The sequence below is a fragment of the Mustela nivalis genome (genome assembly GCF_964662115.1).
Source record: "Mustela nivalis genome assembly, chromosome: 8".
Lineage (NCBI taxonomy): Eukaryota > Metazoa > Chordata > Mammalia > Carnivora > Mustelidae > Mustela > Mustela nivalis.
Genome location: NC_139027.1, coordinates 130366314 through 130388157, shown reverse-complemented (window position 1 = coordinate 130388157; position 21844 = coordinate 130366314). Strand labels below are relative to the sequence as shown.

Here is a 21844-nt window from a genome sequence, read left to right as displayed (position 1 = left end):
AGGGGTGAAGAGGGGACCCAGCCCATCCAGAGGCCTCATGCTCTATCCCCCCTATGAAAACCTGCTTCTAGTAAAGGACCAGGGAAACGCCCTCATACTCAAGTACACACAAATTATAACAGCTCGAAGCACACTTTGCCTTTTTAAATAGGGTTGATTTTTTTTTTTTTAAACAGTTTTTTGAAGTCTTCCTCCCCTCAACCCATTTATATTTTTCAGTTGAGGAAAATAACTCGTGTAACACAGATCTAAGGACAAACCAAGGCACCAGGCTCCCTCACCAAATGATATATAGGCTTAAACAGAAAGTAGTGCCAAAAAAAGAGAGAAAGTAGTGCCAAAGATGGCATTTGCGGCATCAGAAGAGCGGCAAACCTGAAGGGCTGCAAAGCAGGGCTGTGAAGGTTGTCTCGACCTCCAGCTCTACTAATGCCGTATGACTAGAGTTCACTAAGGGCCGGGTATTGACTCCTCTGTATTTCCCCGAATCTAGCTACTGGCACTTGCCTCCGGAGTGCCCTTATGTGACTTTGGACCAGCCACTTCCCATCTCCCGGCCTCAGTTTCCCATCTTTACAAGGACTGTATGTTCCCCTCCTCCCAGGAGACATCAAACCTAATTAGGAAGGATTCGATTAGGCTCGATAAGAGCGTTAAGTCATCGGTCCTGAGCCAAACGAAATGACTAATGTTTATTCCTCTCCAGCCAAGTCAAAACCTCCCCGGCGCCGCACACCCTTAGTAGCTGTTCCGGGAGGGGCGTGGTCAGGCCGCTGATGGCCACGCCCCCAATCCGTGGGGCAGCCTTCGCCGCGCCCAACCCTGCGGCCTAGGGAAGGGACCCAGCAGTGACGTCACATAACCACTCCCAGTGTAGCCCTCCGCCAAGACAGAAAGTAGTCCCCAATCCATCGCGGACTCTGTCACCCATACTTCACAACATATAAAATACTAGACTCTCTCTGGACTGGGCCATGGTTCTGAGGCCTCAGGGCAAACTTCTGACACACCGGAAAGCTGTCTTTCTCTGGGTCGGCGTAGGAAGTAGTCCCGGCCTACGGTGGGCCGACGGGTCCCTCCGCAGCGGGGGAAAGAGGATGGCGACCTCGTCGATGCCGGAGTCGGAGAGGAGTGCGGCTACGAAAGCGTCAGGTGAGCATGGGGTAGAATCAGGTCGCCCCACTGCACCCTGCCGCGAAGTGGGGGCAGACTGCGGGGATAGCCGGCGGCGAGCTCCCGGGCCGGCGGGGCTGTCCGAACAGGGCCCCGGGGTCCCAGGCCCTTTAGTCGCTCTCGCACTTGCCTGAGCGGAAACCCGGCGCCGCCACAAGATGGCGTCGGGCCTGGAGCGCAGGCAGCGCCGGGGACAGCCCCGAGTCGCCAGGCCCCGGGACCGTCGCTGTCAGCCCCCTCCGCATGGGAACCAGGGGAGGGGGGAGCGAGCCACTGACCCAGGGGGCCTGCGGGCTGTACCACCGACCCCGCACCCGGGGGAACTCGGGGGGCCGAAGGGCTAAACCACTGGGCTCGGAGCCGGCTCTTAGAGCGAGCCACGCTGCGGGAGTCATGGAGGAGAGACGAGGAGGGTCAAGATTACCGGCCATTGACCACCGTACCGGGGACGGGGAAGGGCTCCGGACTGGGAGGCCAGGCTTCTCGGTCCTGTTTTCCAGAGGCTCCTGTCTCTCGGTACACGAGAAAGCCCCTCCCCGTCGGAGACTCAGTCTTTGCACCTGCAAAATGGGCACACGGGCGCAGCTGGGTGGGCCGTGGTTGCCCGGGCCGGGGAGGAGGCCCACCTGTTCCAGCCCGCTCACCTCCTCTCGCAGAGTGAAGGATCCAGATCCTGCGCCTCGCTGTCAGGCGGCTCCCTGAGCCAATGGAGGAGAACGAGGTGGAGAGCAGTAGCGACGCGGCCCCTGGTCCTGGCCGGCCCGAGGAGCCCTCTGAGAGCGGCCTGGGCGTGGGCACCTCTGAAGCGGTGTCGGCCGACAGCAGCGACGCCGCTGCCGCTCGGGGGCCGGCGGAGGCCGACGACTCTGGCGTGGGGCAAAGCTCCGACCGCGGCAGCAGCTCTCTGGTATGGACCTTGCTGGCCTGCGTGGGTGGAGGCAGGGCCGCAGGAAGCATGCCTGGCAGCCAAGGGAAGCAGCCAGAAAGGCTGGCTTGTAACTAATACTTGTTTTTGGTTTATCGTGTGTCAGGCACCTCGCCAAGCCCCTAACATGGATTTTCTCATTTAAGCCTCATACCTCGTAAGGGGTATATATCACTCTTGCACATCTTAGAAGTAAGGAAACCGAGGCACAGAGAGCCGACAGAGCCAGGATTCAAATCTAAGCTGTAGTCTTATCCACTCCACTACCTACTGTCCTCACTCTTTGAGATGCAGGTGTCCTGCTTCAAATCTTGGCTCCCGACTCTGATTCACCGGGAGCCTCATTCTTCTGTCTATAAAATGGAGCAGGAAGACCGGCCTCAGAGGGAGTACTCTTGGACACGTTCTGTGAAACCTTTATCATTTCCTCCTGGCTCTCTGATCGTGGACAAGCTGCCCTACTTCTAGCTCAGTTTTCTCTTCTGTAAATTGGGAAGGGATAAACATGTCTGCCTCAATAGGGTTTTTGTGAGGATTAAATGAATTAATACATGCAAAGCAATTAAAACAGTGCTCAGCACATAGTACACATTCAGGAAGTATTACCCATTACTGTTCTTATTACCTGCAAGATAATGAATGACTTCCAAGGCATCACAGTATAGAGCTGTCCAAAAATGAACCCCCTTTTGGGGTCCAAGGGTTTTGTTAATTCAGCAGAGATGGGCCTACCATGTGCCCAGCTTGTGCTGAGCTCTGGGGATACAGCAGGGAACAAGGCAGATGGGGGCCTGGCCCTTATGGAAAGTACAGTCTGACCTAGGAGACATTACACTTCAGAGGGAACCATGATGAAGGGGACACAGGTGACTGTAGCACCCAGGACAGAGAGGTCCTCGTTTGGCCTGGGGGTCAGGGTTAACTTCCTAGAAGAGGTACCAGCTAAATGGTGGTGAGAAGGCGGGGTAGGAATCAGCCATGGTGCAACGCTGAGAAGCCGTTCAGGCAGAGGGAAGAGCTAATTCAAAAGTTCCGTGAAAATAGCTCTGCCAGGCTGTTGTGTAGGTGTGGGGATTATGGGGCCTCTTACCTGACCAGAGTCGGAGACCCTGGAACTTGTTCTTTGGTGGCTCTGTGACTGAGAGGCATCTACCAGTCATCAGTGGGCCTGACGATGTGGATGGCTCCACTCACATGTTTTTGGACCACGGAGGTCGATCTAGTGGGTGGCAGGCGACTGCCTTGCCCCATCACAGCTCCTGAAATTCCTCTCTCCTTGTTTCCTGTCACCCAGGAGGAAGTATCTGAGAGCAGCTCGAGCACAGACCCCTTGCCCCATGGCTACCTGCCTGATTCATCTTCTGTGTCCCATGGGCCAGTGGCAGGGGTGACAGGTGGCCCCCCAGCCCTGGTGCACTCCAGTGCACTCCCCGACCCCAACATGCTGGTGTCCGACTGCACGGCTTCTTCCTCAGACCTAGGCTCAGCCATCGACAAGATCATCGAGTCCACCATTGGGCCGGACCTAATCCCAAGTGAGTCCCACAGAAGCAGCGAGAGTCAGCCCATGGGGCTTTCCTGTGGAGTCTAGCAAAGCCAGCTGTGCAAACTTAGGCAGATAACCCTATCGCTCTAAGTGTGTCACATGGACACAGTAGCCCCTGTCTCATAGTGGTAAATGAGGTGAAGATTTCTGGAAACACTGTCATATCGTGCTTGGCATTGGTAAACACTGAATGAACATGGAAACTATAATACCTGGCTATGTACTGGGGTTTGCTCTAAGCACTTTACATACAGTACCTCATTAATTCTCCCGGTAGCCCCAAAAGATAGGTGCTATCATCCTCACGGCCTAGAAGAGAAGTCTCAGGTACAGAGGACCCACTGAGACCAGCAGGTCGGGGGCCACAGGCTCAGAGGGGAGCTTGTGAGAGTCTGTACTCGTGATTTACCACACTGTACCCTCTGTTATCAATGATGTATATAAAGGCCACAGACTTCAAAAAGCCTTGGGGTCATGTGGGAAGCCAACCCTGAGAAAGTGGTAAAGGGGCTAGGCCTTGACCTTGGGGGAGTTTGAGACAGGGAGGGGGACTCTCCAGGTTTTTTTGTTTTTTGTTTTTTAAGATTTTATTTATTTATTTCACAGACAGAGATCACAAGTAGGCAGAGAGGCAGGCAGAGAGAGAGAGGAGGAAGCAGGCTTCCCGCTGAGCAAAGAGCCCGATGTGGGGCTCGATCCCAGGACCCTGGGATCATGACCTGAGCTGAAGGCAGAGGCTTTAACCCACTGAGCCACCCAGGCACCCCAACTCTCCAGGTTTTAGTTAAAGGTCAGAGGTGGGGCAGCTGGGGTAGCCATGGCATCTGTGCGATGGTGAGCCAGCTGCTCGGCCAGCCTGTCACACCAGACCTCCCTACAGCCCTGCTCTAGACAGGGGTGCACGGGCAAGGACAGGGTGCAAGTGAAGCTCGGGGCAGGGAAGGGCAGGGCAGCGCAGCTGGATCGTAGTTGGTGCAGGTGAGCCAGAATGAACGTGGGCAGTAACAGTTGTCGTTGTCAGCTGGGACTCCCCTCCCCCATCTCCGCCCAGGCTGTATCACCGTAACCAGTGCTGAGGATGGCGGGGCAGAGACGGCACGGTACCTGATCCTGCAGGGCCCAGACGATGGTAAGACCCTGGGCAGCAGCCCCGGGGAGCCGTGCAGTGAGTGAGGGAGCTGGAGAGGGAGGCTCCTCCACAGACACACTGTGTGATCTTGGCAGGTTGTCCACTGCTTCCTTTACGGGGAGTTGGGTTCTAGGATCCCTGGTCCTGCCTGGGAGGGGCAGCTGTCACTCGTGGCCCACCTACCCCTCTGTTTCCCCTCTCCTCTGATGCCCTCACCCACCCACAGGTGCCCCCATGGCTTCGCCAATGTCCAGTTCCACCTTGGCCCACAGCCTGGCAGCCATTGAAGCCCTGGCTGACGGCCCCACATCCACGTGCCTGGAGCCACCAGAGGAGACACAGGGTAGACCCGGCTCCCCCGCGCAGCCACCCCCAGGCTCTGGCACTGAGGAGCCAGACCTGCAGAGCCTGGAGGCCATGATGGAGGTGGTGGTGGTCCAGCAGTTCAAGTGCAAGATGTGCCAGTACCGGAGCAGCACCAAAGCCACGCTGTTGCGCCACATGCGGGAGCGGCACTTCCGACCAGGTGCACTGATAGCTGCCTCGCTGGCTGGGCTGCACAGGTTGGGGTGGAGAGCCGAGACCCAGACGTGGCAAAGCTTCTCTGATCTTTGCAGCAGCGGCAGCTGCAGCTGGGAAGAAGGGGCGTCTGCGGAAGTGGGGCACCTCAGCCAAGACCCGGGAGGAAGAGGGGCCAGAGGAGGAAGATGATGATGACATCGTTGATGCTGGCGCCATCGATGACTTAGAGGGTAGGCCACCGTGGCTCCCAGGCGTACCACCACCATACCCATCTGCAAATACTTACCTGCATCTGGCCCACGTGAAGGGCTGGGAAAGAGGAATCGGCACAAGTTCAGCCATGCAGGTGCCTCCAGTATAAGACAGAAGTTGGGGCATTGGGGTCAGGATCTCTGTGTGCAGTTGTGCAGGCTGTGCACTAAAAAAAGCACCACATCTAAGAGGGCCACATTCACAATTGTGCAACAGAAGTAGAAGACCAGCCACGTGTACTTTTTTTGTAGCTATATTTAAAAAGTTTAAAAGATAAAATGAAGCTTAATCATAATTATCAGTGGGATATTTTGCTTCCCTTTTTTATACTAGTTTTTGGAAATCCAGTGTCTCAGTGTAGACCAAGTATGAGTGCTCAATTATATATGGCTAGTGGCTCCTGCACTGGAGAGCATCGTCATCAGAGTTTGTAGATTTGAATGTTTATTCCAACTATTTTCTAACAACGGCTGTAAAGTGTCTTAAGGAAGGGGCATCTTTTTCTAGTTCATGCAGTGGTGCTGAGTTAGTGGTAGGAGTCTGGGAGAGCGCAGAGAAAGGATTGCAGGGGCTTAGAGGTGCTCAGAGCCAGTGGGAGGTCAGGAGGGCTTTCTGAAGGAGGCATCAACTGGTTGGTGGGCTTGGAGGAGAAGCAGGCAGGGATGGGAGAGAGCCTCTTCCCAGGGAAACCGGGCCAGGGGTCAGGCCTAAAAGGACGGGCCCAGGACTGATACCCACCTTCTCTTGCGGTCCCCACAGAGGACAGTGACTACAATCCGGCTGAGGATGAGCCCCGGGGCCGGCAGCTACGGCCCCAGCGCCCAACTCCCAGTACGCCAAGACCCCGAAGGAGACCTGGCCGGCCTCGGAAGCTGCCTCGGCTAGAGACCTTGGACCTCCCAGGTGGTGAGAGTTGGTCGTAGGTGGGGCCACCTATCCACCTTCTGTAGAGCCTTGGGGACCAAGTGTGCCATGCAGGGGAGCACATAGCAAACCTAGGAGACCTGCAGGCCTCCTCATAAAGGGCCAGCCCTTTCAGACCGAGCTGGAGAAACCCTGGGTTAAGAAGTGATAGGTTCCTCAGGGGTAAAGTGGTAAGGTGTCACAGCACAGGAGAAGTTGGAACTTTTATAACTGAACTAAGAAGATAGAAGATAAATTTTATTTTTTATTTTATTTTATTTTTTTAAAGATTTTATTTATTTATTTTACAGACATAGACCACAAGTAGGCAGAGAGGTAGGCAGAGAGAGGGGGAAGCAGGCTCCCCACCAAGCAGAGAGCCCGATATGGGGCTCGATCCCAGGACTCTGGGATCATGACCTGAGCCGAAGGCAGAGGCTTTAACCCACTGAGCCACCCAGGCGCCCCAGAAGATAAATTTTAAGTATGATTACTGAAATGAGAACCAGTCTGAGACCTAAAACTGTGTCTAGGGAGCCCTGACTTGGAGCATTACAAGCTGTGGACTGGAAAGCCCCATGGGCATGATGGCTCTGCCACCTACTGGCTGTGTGACCCACAGCATGTGACTTTGCCTCTTGAATCCCCTGTTGTCTTTTGATGAATGGAGGTGATAGCACCTGCCTTTCAGGATTGCTCTGATGTGTAAAGACACAAAAATACATGGCAGCTGTTTTTGTATATGGAGTCTAGGGGAGATTCTTACATTTTTTTTAGCATTCTTTTAAAAATAAGATTTTAAAAACCTTATTATCTGTATGGGAAAGCTCACATATCCTAAGTGTCCAGCTTGGGAATTTTGACAAGGGGAATACCGCTATATAGCCAGCACCCCTTTCAAGAAGCAGAATGTCACCAGGATTGTCTAGATCACGTTTCATTTTCTTTTTAAAAGATTTTATTTATTTAAGAAAGAGAGAGTGAGTGAGAGAGGGTGCACAAGCCAGGGGAGCAGTGGGGCAGAGGGAGAGGGAGAAGCAGGTTCCTCGCCTGAGCAGGGAGCCCAGTGCGGGGCTCAGTCCCAGGATCCCGGGATTGTGACCTGAGCCAAAGCCAGGCACTGAACCGACTGAGCCAGCCAGTGATCTAGGTTCACCCAGGTGCCCCTAGATCACTTTTCATTCTTAAATTGTTACATTGAGGGAAGCCCTGTGTGGCTCATTTGGTTAAGTGGCTGCCTTCGGCTCGGGTCATGATCCCAGAGTCCTGGCATCGAGTCCCACATCGGATGGGGTGGGGATGGGGGGGTGGTCCCGGCTCAGCAGGGAGCCTGCTTCTCCCTCTGCTGCTGTTCTGCCTGGTTGTGCGTGCTCGTGCTCTCTCTCCTCTCTCTCTCTCTCTGTGACAAATAAAAATTTAAAAATAGATAAATTTTAAAATGTTACATTGGAATGCTGCTGATGTTTTTGAATGGGTAACACATTCAGATTGCTCAGACTTCTAGAGGTTCTGATTATGTACAGTGATGTGATACCTTCTCTCTTCTTCCTATGTGCCCTCCAGCCTGCCAGCTTCCCTAGGGAAAACCAATGTTAAAGTACCTGCTGTCACTCCCAGACTCTATAGAATGTTCCCATGAGGTCACTAGCTCAGCAGTCATCACCTCCACTTGCCAGATGAGGAAATGAGACTCAGGGCAGCGACTTTGCCCGAGGACACACGGAAGTCCTGTGTACAGGCTCAAGCAGTACAGGGGTCTCTCAACAGGGAGGTCCCAGCTCTTTTGCTGCTGCTGCGGACTGCTGGGCAGGGGTTGTGCTATCTATGCTAGTTGGCGGCCAGTGCCCACACTGCCCTCTAACTGTGGGCCGCCTGCACCTGTCCGGTGACCTGATGTCCCTATCAGCAGTCTGTGATCGTGGTTTAGGGAGATATTTTGGCTGGCCTCTGGCACACCTGTCAGCATCTGCCCTGGTGTGTCCGTAGCTGATTTGCACCCGTGTCCATGGCAGGTGTGGAAGGAGAGCCTCTAGTGACTTCCCAGAGTGGACAGAGCCCTCCAGAGCCTCCAGACCCCGAGGCTCCCAGCTCCTCGGGTCCAGGATGCGTGGTTGCCCTGGGCAAGGCCGACAGGGCCCCCGTGGACCCCGGTGTGAGCCAGTCAGATGCGGAGAACGCGGCCCCCTCCTGCCAGGATGAGCCTGCTGCCCCGCCCCGCCGCCGTGGCCGGCCCTCCAGGCGCTTCCTAGGCAAGAAATACCGCAAGTATGTAGAGCAGGGATGGGGGTAGGGGAGACAGCCGGGGCACAGCCCAGCCAGACTCTCCCCTGTGCCCTTCTGGCAGGTATTACTACAAGTCCCCCAAACCGCTCCTGAGGCCCTTCCTGTGCCGCATCTGCGGCTCCCGCTTCCTGTCCCATGAGGACCTGCGCTTCCACGTCAACTCCCACGAGGCCGGGGACCCCCAGCTCTTCAGGTGCCTGCAGTGTAGCTATCGTTCCCGCCGCTGGTCCTCACTCAAGGTACGCAGCATGGGGGCGGGGGCACTGGGATGGAGGCAAGGGCTGGCGGGCAGTGCGAAGATGGAGTGGCGCTTACAGGCCATTGGCGGGGCCCTCCTGCTCCTCCACAGGGCACATTCAGTGGTGTGCCACTGTGCCCTGAAGTTCAGATGTGGGCGGCATGGGCAGTTGTGCAGGCTGCACACTGTGTAGTGGTGTCACATTCTCAGAGGTGCTGTGCCCAGTGCAAACAGCAGAGATTTACTTGATCACCACACATATGGGTGGATGACAGTAAAGCCCAGTTCTATCTAGTATGTTAGAAAACTTTCCAGTAGGTGGCAGTAATGTGTCTCAAAAACCGAATTCCTTTTTTATATCATTTACCTAAGGTGCCAGTGGGCTGGCTATAGCCCTAAGCCATTTTACCAGGGCATGATAGATATGCTTAAGTTCCATGCCCATGCAGCCTGAAGAGGTTGCGCGTATCAACTTTCCCATTTGACTGACCCAGGAGTCTGTGGCTTGGCCTGGCCAAAGTAAGGCAGAGTTGGCCTTTGAGCACAGTAGGGAGTACCTGAAGGACAGGCCAGAGTCCCTCTGCTTTCTGCACACAGTTCTTCCTCAAGACAGGGCCCCATGGCCTGGAAGTTGTTCCCAAAACCCTGCTGGGGGACGGTTGTCCCCAGGGGCGGTTGGGAGGGCATAGGCTCTGGAGCTGTGCTGCTTGGGCTTGGCTCCAAGCTCTGGCAGTCACCAACTCACTCGGGGCCAAGGTTACTTCCCTCTGAGCCTCCATCTCACATGGTGAGCCAGCATAGGGCCTAGCGTAGAGTAGGTTCCCTTATTGGGTAGAGTCCCCAGCCCTAATAGGCTCCAGCTCCCTTGTTCCGTGAGCCTGTGCCCACGGCAGCCCTAAGGCTGTGGGCACAGGTTGAGGGTACAGGGGAGGCCAAACCCAGCCCAATGTCGTTCCCCTCTATCCTAGGAACACATGTTCAATCACGTGGGCAGTAAGCCCTACAAGTGTGACGAATGCAGCTATACCAGTGTCTACCGGAAGGACGTGGTCCGTCACGCAGCTGTGCACAGTCGAGACCGGTCAGTGCGTGCAGGCCAGGGGAATGGGCCAGGGCAGGAAGCAGAGGCCCAGCATCACTGTGTTTCCCCCTTACTTGAGCACCTGCCCTGGGCCACGCCATTGGCAGCACTTACAGACAGCAGAAAGATAAGGCCATTCATCCAAGCTCACTTGGCTCAGAGCAGTATTGGGGCTTGGAGGGCTCTTGTCCCGTCTCTTCCCTGCTTTGTAAGATCGGGACAGTCATTGTTGAAGGGCTACCTAAAGGAGTTCAGGAAATCATCTAAAGGTCTTGTAGACTCCCAACTCCCAGAGCATGGACAGAGCAGACACAGGACAGCTGGGTGGAGGAACGAATCCTTAGGGGCCCTGAGATTGCTCACTGAGTCGTCATTAGATCTGCAGCTTCAGGAAGGAGTTCACTCCGCTTGGCATGCTGTGTGAGCTGAGGTTGGATACAGTAGTTCACGAGGACAGGGACTTTTTTTTTAGATTTTTTTTAAAAATTTATTTATTTGACAGAGACACAGTGAGGGAACACAAGTAGAGGGGGAGTGGGAGAGGGAGAGAAGCAGGCTCCCTGCCGAGCAGGACTCTGGGTCCATGGACTCTGGGACCATGACTTGAGCTAAAGGCAGATGCTCAACACCTGAGAGCAACCCAGGCGCCCCAGGAAAATGACTTTCAAAATGTGCTTGTGGGAAAGCCTGCTCTCTATGATGCTTACGGGTTTTCTTTAAAAAAACGCGGGGCAGGCAGGGGAGAGGTAAAATTATGGACATCGGTTCAAACACCTGTTTCACTAACTCTTTCTGCAGGACTTCTCAGGGCTTTAAAATGCACATTTTATTTTGTGACAAAGCAAGGAAGAAGGCACCATTCTAGAATTTATTTACAGCATGCCTCTTAGCATTTCTTATCGAACTCCACTTGGGGAAACCCTGCTCTGAGAGAAGGGCTTGGCTGGGCATTAGAAACTCTCAGAGCTGAGGGTGGGTCAGGTCAATGGGAAAAGGTTTGAGGTGGGCTTGGGGAAGCAATGGTCTGACTCCTATGCCTTTCTGCCCGCAGGAAGAAGAGGCCAGACCCGGTGAGTCTGGGACCCTGGCCCAGGAAGGGAGCCTGCTTGAGGGCTGCTTGTGAGGGTGGGGGCAGGAAGTGAGGTCTCACCCTCTCTTCTCCTTTCTTCATCTGGTCCCTTCTTGTCCCTTCCCAGGCCCCAAAGCTGAGCTCCTTCCCTTGTCCTGTGTGTGGCCGTATCTATCCGATGCAGAAGAGACTCACACAGCACATGAAGACACACAGCACCGAGAAACCCCACATGTGTGACAAGGTGGCTGGGGCCAAGAGCTGGGGGCAGGGTGAAGGGGTCTCCCTGGACAGTCCCCCCATCTAACTCACCCTACCCCTCACAGTGTGGAAAGTCCTTTAAGAAGCGCTACACCTTCAAGATGCACCTGCTCACACACATCCAAGCTGTTGCCAACCGCAGGTATATCCCCGAGGAGGGAGGGGGCCCCCCGGGCTGGAGTACCCCGCCCCAGCGCCCCACGTGATTGCTGAGCTTCCTTCCCTCTCACCCCCGCCAGGTTCAAGTGCGAGTTCTGTGAGTTTGTTTGTGAGGACAAGAAGGCACTCCTGAACCACCAGCTGTCCCATGTCAGTGACAAGCCATTCAAGTGCAGCTTTTGCCCCTACCGCACCTTCCGGGAGGACTTCCTGCTCTCCCACGTGGCTGTTAAGCACACAGGTCAGGCCAGCCCCGCCCCCACCGCGGTGAGCCCTCCACTCACCCTGCCCGCAGTCGCAGCCTCAGTGCTGTCCTCTTCCTCCACCTCGGCAGCCCCTGTCCCACCAGCAGCCCCATCCTGCCGTGAGAGTGGCCTCGGCTGCTCGGTTGTAAGGGAATCTCCCCCTTACAACTCAGCTTAGCCGGCTCTTCTCTGCATGGTCATGGGCCACCGTGCCCAGACTGAGCCTTCCTTGGCTGTGCAAGGGGCATCAGGAATACCTACCACATGATGGTTGTAACAGTGAGCTCTGTTCCCTGAGCCCTATCTGTGCTGGGTACCGGACGGGAGATGTGCTCACGGGGGCCCCGTCCTCACGCATGCAGAAGGTACATGAAATAGTTGGTTCTTTCTCCTCCTTGGGGCCTGTGCCTCTGATGGGCGCGCTGGGGGAAATTAGACACGCCCGGGGGCCAGATTCCTGTCTACCTGGGGGGCAGTGATTCATAAGAGAAGTGTGTGGTCCGTGATGTGAAACTAGGACTCTCCAAGGAAGGCTGTGAGTGTGGAGGCTGGGCCCGGTTCCTGTCTGGCCTTGGCCACCAGAACAAGCTGGGGCGCGCAACACTGGCGGGGAGACAGCTGGAGAGGCCCGGGGCCCATGGAAGGCTTCCTGCCCCGGGGGTGCGGGGTGGGAAAGCCCAAGCGTCCGTCTGCCTGTGCCTACAGGGGCCAAGCCCTTTGCCTGTGAATACTGCCACTTCAGCACACGGCACAAGAAGAACTTGCGCCTGCACGTGCGCTGCCGACACGCCAGCAGCTTTGAGGAGTGGGGACGGCGCCACCCTGAGGAGCCCCCTTCCCGCCGTCGCCCCTTCTTCTCTCTGCAGCAGATTGAGGAGCTAAAGCAGCAGCACAGCGCAGCCCCCGGCCCACCCCCAAGCTCCCCGGGCCCTCCTGAGGTAAGCTCAGCCAAGCAGGCAGCAGACAGAGGGGACTGGGAGTGGGGCATGGGCCAGGATGACAGTGTCCCATCACCTCTCCCATCCCCAGCATCCTCACTGGCATGTTGGGGACAACAAAATGGTCCCCGCCTCTCCGATTATGGTAAAGAGTCAATGAGGGGGGCACCTGGGTGACTCAGTGGGTTAAAGCCTCTGCCTTCAGCTCAGGTCATGATCCCAGGGTCCTGGGATCAAGCCCCACATCGGGCTCTCTGCTCAGTGGGGAGCCTGCTTCCTCCTCTCTCTCTCTGCCTGCCTCTCTGCCTACTTGTGATCTCTGCCTGTCAAATAAATAAATAAAATCTTAAAAAAAAAAAAAAAGAGTCAGTGAGGTCACAGACCTGTCAGCCCTAATAAGCTCACAGTGGGATTGGCTTTCCAGGGCTAGAAATAGAGAATGAGACCTCAGTGGCTTAACTGTAGTAGTTTATCATTCTCTCAGAAATGAACCCAAAGGTCAGCAGCCCAGAGCTAGTGTGGCAGCTCCATGGTCAGTCATCAGGGACCAAGCTCTGTCAATATTTTTTCCCAGCCATCCTAGGCATATGACTTCCATCTTTGTGGTGGCCTCATGGTCCAGTATAGCTGCAGGAGCTCCAGCCTTCTAGCCACATCCCAGGCAGGAAGCAGGAGGAAGGGATGGAAGAAAGGCAGAAAGGAAGCCTGCCATCTCCCCATCTGTCTTCCCGGTGAACTTAACCAGAAGCCTCTGCTTAGCCACAAGGCCACACTACCTAGCTGCAAGGCAGGCCAGGAAGTAGTCTCATAGCTGAGAACGTTGCTTCCCCCTCCCCTGCCCCAAAAGATGAACCATCACTAGGTGCAGGTAGAACACAGGCTCAGGGGTCAGCCTTGTGTTCAGACCCTAGTTCTGCTGCTTACTACTGGTGGAATCGTAGCCCGTCGCTTCTCTGAGCCTGGGTCTGTTCCTCAGGAGTGCTGAGCTGAGAAATCCTTTTAGACGTAGTTGTGTGAAGATGAAACAAGCCGACGCATGTAAAGCGCTCAACTGGTAGGAGGCTCTTGGCAACCAGTGCTTGCCTCCGCGCTGCCCCCTCTCAGGCTTGGCCACATCCCCACCCCACAGATTCCCCCAGAAGCAGCACCTTTCCAGGCACCTGAGACCCCCCCACTGCTCTGTTCTGACACGCTTGGTGGCGCCACCATCATCTACCAGCAAGGTGAGCTCTGGGGAAAGGTGGAGGCCTGGGGATCTGGGCGGGAGCCCGGCTCACGCTGGGGCCCCTTGACAGGAGAGGGGGTGGTGGCCAGCTTTCAGGCTCCCATCTCCCCCAACCCAGGCGCTGAGGAGTCCACGGCAATGGCCACACAGACGGCCTTGGACCTGCTGCTGAACATGAGCGCCCAGCGGGAGCTGGGGGGCACAGCCCTGCAGGTGAGTCGCCCCTGGGCCGCCTCTCCATCCCCCAACCCCCTGCAGCCGCCTTCGAGGCGGGGCCTCAGGGCACCCCCACTTAGCCCGGGAGACGGTCCACCAAAACCGTGGGAGCAAACGCGGAGGAGGGGGCTCCTCTGGGCCAGGGAGGTCCGAGGAGCTCCCGCAGGGCTCGCGTCCCTGAGACCTCTGCGGGCGCGGGTTAGTGCCGCCCCTGTGGCTCCGGAGGCCCTGGTCGGCGCGGGTGTCCCAGCTCCGCAGCCTCCCTGTGTGGTGGGTCCAAGCCAGCTTCCCATCTAGCCTGGCGCCCTCACCCGGCGACACCTGGCACAGCCGGGAGGCTCCCGGGCTGTCTCCGCTCTAGCCTCTCTTGCCGGGGCACCTCCAGCCCTGGCAGATCCTCCCGCAGCTCATCGGAACTCCTCCCTCCGCCCAGCCGCCTGGGGTCGCTCTTACCCCGCCCCCCACCCCCGCACCGCCCTGCTCCTATGAGGCAGGGAGAGCCTTGTTAGCCCCTGCTGCCTCCCTGCTCCGAGCCTTGTGAAAACAGGTAGAATCTGTGTTTGAGATGTTAAATTCCAAGAACCTGGAGCAGTCACATGCCACTGGGGGTCTAGAAGACCGAATTCTGTGCAAGAGGGAGCCTGGTGTCAGACTGGAACGCTTCCTAGGATTTCAGTGGTCCTTCTGGGGGTACATAGAGGTTGCACATTTTTAGATAGTTCAGTCTGTCTTTTATAGTTTTTGCCTTTGATATCCTTCCTAGAAAGGCCTCCTTCACCCCAAGATTATATGAACATTCGTTTGTATTTTCTTCTTAGGGTTTCATTTTTTTACACTTAAGTCTTTACTCCACCTGGAATTTATTTTTGGTGTATGCAAAAAGGTAGGGGACTAACTTTACTTTTTTTCCCAAAAGTTATCCAGTGCAGTATATGAAATAATCTTCCCCAGTGGTTGCAGATGTCCCCTTTATCATGATGTCGATTGCTATGTGTCCAGATGGGTTCTGTTCTATTGCCCTGTCTGCTGCTCCCGTGTTATTAGTACATAACATTTCCCCTCCCCGCCCCTGATTACAAAAATAGGTGTGTTTGAAAAAAAATCAAAATGGACATTAGGAAATGTTCTATACAGAAAGTGAAAGTCCTTAACATCTCTCCCCACCCTCTGTAAATGGGCTAATAAGCATTTCTCCAGTTTCGTCCATGTGCACACTAACACAGAGACATTGTGTTCGTTAAAAAAATGGAATCAGCAGGGCCATCTGGGTGGCCCAGCAGTTAAGCGCCAGCATCCCAGCTCATGGTTTCAGCTCAGGTCATGATCTCAGGATCAGGAGATTGAGCCCCGCATTGGGCTCCGTGCTCAACGCAGAGTCAGCTTGAGATTCTCTCTCCTGCCTCTGCCCCTCCTGCTTATACATGCACGCGTGCTCTCTCCCTTAAATAAATCTTTTAAGAAGTGGGATCACACAATTCATGCTCATCTGCAGCCCACTTTCCTTCACTCGGCACATGTGAGGCATGGTCTGGCTGCTGGCCTGCAGACCTCCTCCACCAGTGCCACGACACATCTCCACATCTTCCCGTCGTCCCTGTGTTGTTACGTTCAGGCCGTCATTTACTGGTTGGTTGGTTCCAGTTCCTCATTAATCAAAGGCAGTGCTTTAGTGCGTGTATATTTCAGGTGCTCCTAAACATTTTTTAGTTTAAAAAAAGTCTCCTAGAAGTAGAATTGGTGGGTCTGAAGGTAAGAAGCCTCATAGAGATATGCCAGTTTCTGTGACTGCCACTACTAGAGTGTGTGTCCCTGCACCTTTGCCAGCACTGAGTGCTGGGTGTCTCCAGTCTTTTTATAAATATCTTCTACACATTAGAAGTATATTTCATGGTTTTTTCCTTTTTCTTTTTTTTTAATTTAAGTAATCTCTATACCCGATCATAGTAGGGCTTAAACTCCCAACCCTGAGATCAAGGGTCACATGCTTCCTTGACTAAGCCAGCCAGATGCCCCTCATGACCTTAATTTATAATTTTATGACCATAACCGAGATTGAACTACTTTCTGTATGTTCATGGACCATTTATTTCTTCTCTGACTGACATGTTTGTGTCCTGTATCAGTTTTCCTATAAGTCTTTTTTTTTTTTTTAAGATTTATTTATTTGAGAGCACGAGAACATGCATGAGGCATGGGGTTGCAGGGGGAAAGGAAAACCTTAACAGACTCCCTACTGAGCCCAGAGCCCGACATGAGGTCCAGTCCCAGGACTCCAAGATCACAGTCTAAGCCAAAGTCAGACGCTTCACCAGCTGTGCCCCCAGCTGCCCCTGTTGGTCTTTTTATTATCACTTTGCAGAGGCTCTTTACATATGAAGGAGACTTTTCTCTCTCGTATGCATTGTTAAATACAACATTTCTCTGTTTTCTGATTTCAATTTATGGTTTGTTTTGCTGATTAGAAAAAATCTTCCCACCCCAGGTCATAAAAATACCCACATTTTCTCTTCATATTTTTAGAGGTTTTTTTCCTCTTATGTTTCAGTTTCTGATCCATTTGAAGCAGACTTTGGAGTAAGATGTGAGGTCAAGCTCTTTTTTTTCTAAAATGGTTTGCCACTTGTCCCTTTACCCTAGGATTTCTCAATCTTGGCCTTTTGTGCCAGATAGTTCTTTGTTGCAGGAGCCGCTCTGCTGTTCATTGTGGGCTGGTTAGCCGCATCCCTGACAGATCACCCCAGGGGGCCAGTACCCGCCCCATTCCAAGTGCGAGACCCACGGATGTCTGCAGACTTGCCCGGCTGCCCCTGGAGGGCAGTGTCGCACTATCCTGGTCTTGCTAAGTTTATTTCCAGTTGCTGGGTGGGGCTTGGAGAGCCAGAGGGTGCTTTAGAAAGAGCATACAGCTGGGATTGTACAAGTGCGTGATGGCAGCACTGAGTGTGGGCAAGCTTTGAGGCCGCGAAGTAGAGAAGGGCCCTGCTCCTGACGCCCAGCGGGTCTGTTACAGGTGGCTGTGGTGAAGTCCGAGGACGTGGAAGCAGAGTTGGCATCCCCGGGTGGGCAGCCCTCCCCGGCAGGGGCCACTCCGCAGGTGGTAACTCTCCATGTGGCAGAGCCCGGAGGCAGTGTGGCAGCAGAGAGCCAGCTAGGCCCCCCTGACCTACAGCAGATCACCCTGGCACCTGGCCCGTTCGGTGGGACTGGCTACAGCGTCATCACAGCACCCCCTATGGAGGAGGGGACATCGGCTCCTGGCACGCCTTACAGGTGAGACCTGCTGCCTGCAAGGCCCCTTTAGTTTGGTAGGTGCGCCGGGAGGCCTCGGAGGAGGTCTCTGCCCACCCGAGCCTAGTTGGCAGGAGGCAAAAATCCTCACACATGTAACATAATGAGCCATAGGAGTCCTATCTTTCTCAAGAGATTGGAAGCTACTGTTTCTTGGCCACTTAGATGTTCCAGGAACTGAACGTTTGGGGACTCACTTAAACCTCTCTCGTGAGGTCCACGTTTCTCTTATTTTACAAGTGAAGAAATAAGCGAGAGACATTGAGTGACTTGCTTAAGGTCAGACAGGAGTGAGTGAGCCGTCGACCCCTTGGTTCTGGAGTCACGTGCTGTTATGGTGATCCCTAAGGGGCTGTCCAGTTCTGAGCTTCGAAGCAAACTCCGGCTCCTCGCTGGCACCAGAGGCCTGGCAGCTGCACACGGCTTCCTCCACACTGAGCAAGTTCAGGGCAGAAATATTTGTATGCTCACTGAACTCCCAGGCCGTCTGAGAAAGCGTTTAATCTAAGCACTGTAGCCCGCAGTGTGCGGTTGGGATCCCCGGGCAGACGGCGGGCAGCCCAGTCTGCGTCTGCCATCTGCTCTTGGTCTCTGGGTACTTGCTGGGCCTGCCTCCCCACTCCCCCCACCAGCCCTCCTGCTGCTGCACTTGGCCAGACTGGCCTGGACCCCTGGGCTCTCAGCCTCACTGCCGCCCTGCACTTCAGGGGAGCCCGGTGACTACTGCTGGCGCAGGACCATAAGTTGGACCTATAGCCACCATTTATGGAAGAGGCTGTTGAGGTTCAGCTGCAAAAGGGGAGAGCCAGAATTCAAACCAGGGAGTCCACCCGTGGTGGCAGTCACCCCTCCTTTGATGACTTCTGGGGAAGGGGACTCCTTTGGCCTTCCGTCCTATTAGAATTCACTCCTCCCCTCTTCGGTGCCCATAGCGAGGAGCCCCCAGGGGAGGCAGCCCAGGCTGTGGTGGTGAGTGACACCCTGAAAGAAGCTGGCACCCACTACATCATGGCAGCTGATGGAACCCAGCTACACCACATCGAGGTGAGGCTTGGGGTGCCGACCCCTCCCCCACGTCCCGTCCTTCCCCCATCCTCCTCAGGCCCTCATGTTCCCCCATCTCTCGACAGCTGACTGCAGATGGTTCCATCTCCTTCCCAAGTCCAGATTCCCTGGCCTCCGGAGCCAAGTGGCCCCTGCTACAGTGTGGGGGGCTGCCCAGAGATGGCCCTGAGCCCCCATCTCCAGCCAGGACTCACCGGGTGGGAGACCCCCAGGGCTCTGCCTCCCCACCTCCTGCGGCCAGCAAAGCCCTGAGCCTGGGAGTACCACCGTCCCCACCGTCGGCAGCCGCGGCCTCATCGAAGAAGTTTTCCTGCAAGATCTGTGCTGAGGCCTTCCCTGGCCGAGCAGAGATGGAGAGCCACAAACGGGCCCACGCTGGGCCTAGTGCCTTCAAGTGCCCCGACTGCTCCTTCAGTGCCCGCCAGTGGCCCGAGGTCCGGGTAGGTGCCGCCCCCCCATACCTCCCCTGGCACTCATTTGGCCACTTGTGTAACAGAGCTTAACTGAACTCCCCCCAAGCCGGGCCCTCTTCCCCTTCTAGGGTCAGAGAGGACTCCACAAGGTCTCAGCATTTGGGGATCTCAGTCTGGTGGGGAACCCATCCAGACAGGGTGACTAAGGCCAGCAGTGTGTGTGGTATGAACTGACTACAGGCGGCAGAGCAGACCGGGACCGGGTCATGTGGACGTGGGGTGCTGGCGCTGGCCAACCTGGGCCAGGGAGGGGGCAGAGGTACAGGGGTGGTGGCAGGAGGCCGCTTAGGGAAATGCCAGTTGTCTGGAATAGAGCGTCCAAGGTACAAGGGAGGCGGTGGAGACTGTGGAAAAGGCGAGGAGGGCAGGTTCTGCGCGGGAGTCCTCCCCCCAAGGATGACCATTTCCAGATCCAACTGTGCACTGAATCCTTACAGCGGCTCAGTGAGGGGAGTAGGGCCCAGAACCCTAAAACGTCAGGGCTGGAAGAGCCCTTCAGAGGTCCCCTCATCTGAACATCTGTCTCGTGTTTACACGGGGGTAAACGGAGGCTGGGAGCAGGGACGGGGTTTTCTGAGTGACCTAACGATGGGCCCTGGGACTTGTTCCTCTTCCTGTACACAGCAGTGCCAGATTTTGGCCTGGTTTGTACTTGTTACACAGCTCGTCCCCACCTGCAGACAGGTTCCCCAACAGCTGTCTCTGTGGTGCCGAGTGGCCCCCCCAGCCAGCGCCCCTGCCTCTGCCCCTTCTCCAGGCCCACATGGCACAGCACTCAAGCCTGCGGCCCCACCAGTGCAGCCAGTGTAGCTTTGCCTCCAAGAACAAGAAGGACCTGCGGCGGCACATGCTGACCCACACCAATGAGAAACCCTTCGCGTGCCACCTCTGCGGGCAGCGGTGAGGCCAGGGACAGGCAGGCGGGGGCTGCTAGGCATGCGTGATGGGGCCGCCCCTGAGCCTTCTCTCCGCCCCCCTCAGCTTTAACCGTAACGGGCATCTCAAGTTCCACATCCAGCGGCTGCACAGTCCTGATGGGAGAAAGACAGGGACACCGACTGCCCGGACCCCAGCCCGGACCCCCACCCAAACCATCATCCTGAACAGTGACGACGAGACGCTGGCCACACTGCACAGTGAGCTAGCTGCTCCTGGGGGACCACCGTGGGGGGGCCAGGGTATGTCAGGTTTCACCCGAGCCCTGTGTGAGAACCCTTCCCTCTCTGCCCAGCTGCACTCCAGTCCGGCCATGGGGTCCTGGGCCCAGAGCGGCTGCAGCAGGCACTAGGCCAGGAACACATCATTGTGGCCCAAGAGCAGACCGTGACCAATCAGGTGAGCGCCTGGGCTGGGAAGTCACGGGCCAGGGTGGGGGCACAGAGTCGAGGCTGGAGCTGGCTTGGTCCTGGCAGGAAGAAGCCACCTACATCCAGGAGATCACCACCGCAGACGGCCAGACGGTGCAGCACCTGGTGACCTCTGACAATCAGGTGAGCACCTTGGCCAGCACTGCCCTCCCTCCGCCTGCCCCCAGGCCCCACTTCAGGGAGGAACTGTGCTTTGCAAACCACTGCTCCGTGGGTTCGCGCTTGCAGCCGCCATTGTTGATGGTGGGTGTCCCTGGCCCCCTGCTCAGTCTTCCTTGCTAAGCTCCCGATTCAGCAAGGCCGCCGCACCTGCCTCATCGCCACCCTTTTCCAGGTACAGTACATCATCTCCCAGGATGGAGTCCAGCACCTGCTCCCCCAGGAATATGTGGTGGTTCCAGAGGGCCATCACATCCAGGTAGGCCGGGCCTGGGCAGGGGAGGGCAGGGGAGGGCAGGGGAAGGGCGTATAGCCTCCTCAATCACCACATTGCCTTCCCTCTGCAGGTACAGGAAGGCCAGATCACACACATCCAGTATGAACAAGGGGCCCCCTTCCTTCAGGAGTCCCAGGTAGGGCCTCTGGGGGGATCAGATGGAGCCGGGGCACAGGCAGAGCTTCTCCAAGGCCGTGTCTCACTGGTTTCTCCACTCTAGATCCAGTATGTGCCTGTGTCCCCAGGCCAGCAGCTGGTCACACAGGCCCAGCTGGAGGCTGCTGCACACTCAGCTGTCACAGGTATGGGGTGGGAGCCTGACGCCCATGGGGACCCAGGACAAGCTTCTGGGGCCTCAGGCTCACCGTCTTCTCCCCTCCCCTGGCAGCGGTGGCCGATGCTGCCATGGCCCAAGCCCAGGGCCTATTTGGTGCAGAAGAGGCGGCGCCTGAACACATCCAACAGCTGCAGCACCAGGGCATCGAGTACGACGTCATCACCCTGACCGACGACTGAGCCCTGTGGGCCCAACACACACTGTGGATATTGGGGCCCGCCATGCTGGGGGCGTGGGGGGAGTGGGACCCGCTGGGACTCCATTCCGTTTCACCTAGGGTCTCTGCACACTGAGCAGCCAGTATCCCATCACTCTGAGAGAGCCAGACCTGTGCTGCTGGGTTTAGGGGACAGCCATGGGCCCCGGCCAGGACATGCCGGTGTCCTAGCCTGCAGGCAGGCTTTGGGGAGAGAAATTTATTTTTGTTTGGATGGACCCACTGGCCCCTCAGTCTCAATAAAGGGACCAGAGTCCAGTCCTGACCATCTTATTTTTGTCTGAAAGGACTTGGGAAATGGAAGGAAGGAAGAGCCTATTATAGCTCAGGAGAGCTGCCTGGCCCCACAGTGAGGCCCGCCCTGCCCCCCTTTAAGTGTGGTGGCCCAGCAGCAGGGCAGGCCCATGGGGCAGAGGCCTGATACTGGGAGAGCTGGCTGAGCTGGTAAGAACCCCCTGAGCACCTTCAGACCTTCCTCCCTTCTCCTGGGCTCCAG

General features: G+C 56.0%; 2 protein-coding genes across 5 annotated transcripts in view; one reads left to right on the top strand and one right to left on the bottom strand.

The window, feature by feature from the left end:
- Positions 1-1905, bottom strand: part of MMP9 (matrix metallopeptidase 9) — a 36094-nt gene extending 34189 nt beyond the window's left edge. The window contains exon 1 of the mRNA XM_082744739.1: positions 1818-1905. The gene's annotated coding sequence lies outside the window, so the exon portion shown is untranslated. The remainder of the gene's footprint in view (positions 1-1817) is intronic.
- ZNF335 (zinc finger protein 335) lies at positions 1086-21606 on the top strand (the record flags this gene model as incomplete). 4 transcript variants are annotated; one of them, XM_082744730.1, is made up of 28 exons in its annotated part: positions 1086-1152; positions 1830-2080; positions 3393-3633; positions 4696-4773; positions 5000-5299; positions 5391-5525; positions 6307-6453; positions 8463-8715; positions 8795-8972; positions 9940-10052; positions 11104-11122; positions 11249-11365; positions 11448-11524; positions 11622-11782; positions 12492-12724; positions 13854-13947; positions 14068-14162; positions 17176-17435; positions 18386-18497; positions 18584-18958; positions 19749-19891; positions 19973-20127; positions 20223-20326; positions 20404-20481; positions 20693-20776; positions 20865-20930; positions 21015-21096; positions 21183-21606. In XM_082744730.1, the coding sequence occupies 27 exons, from the start codon at positions 1880-1882 to the stop codon at positions 21308-21310; spliced, it is 4029 nt and encodes a 1342-aa protein (XP_082600856.1). In that variant the 3' UTR covers positions 21311-21606. The 4 variants fall into 4 exon arrangements, with proteins under 4 accessions (XP_082600856.1, XP_082600857.1, XP_082600855.1 ...); XM_082744731.1 differs by having other exon boundaries at positions 1087-1152; positions 6307-6450; XM_082744729.1 differs by lacking the exon at positions 1086-1152 and having other exon boundaries at positions 1880-2080; positions 4666-4773; positions 6307-6450.
- Between the last annotated feature and the right edge of the window lie 238 nt (positions 21607-21844).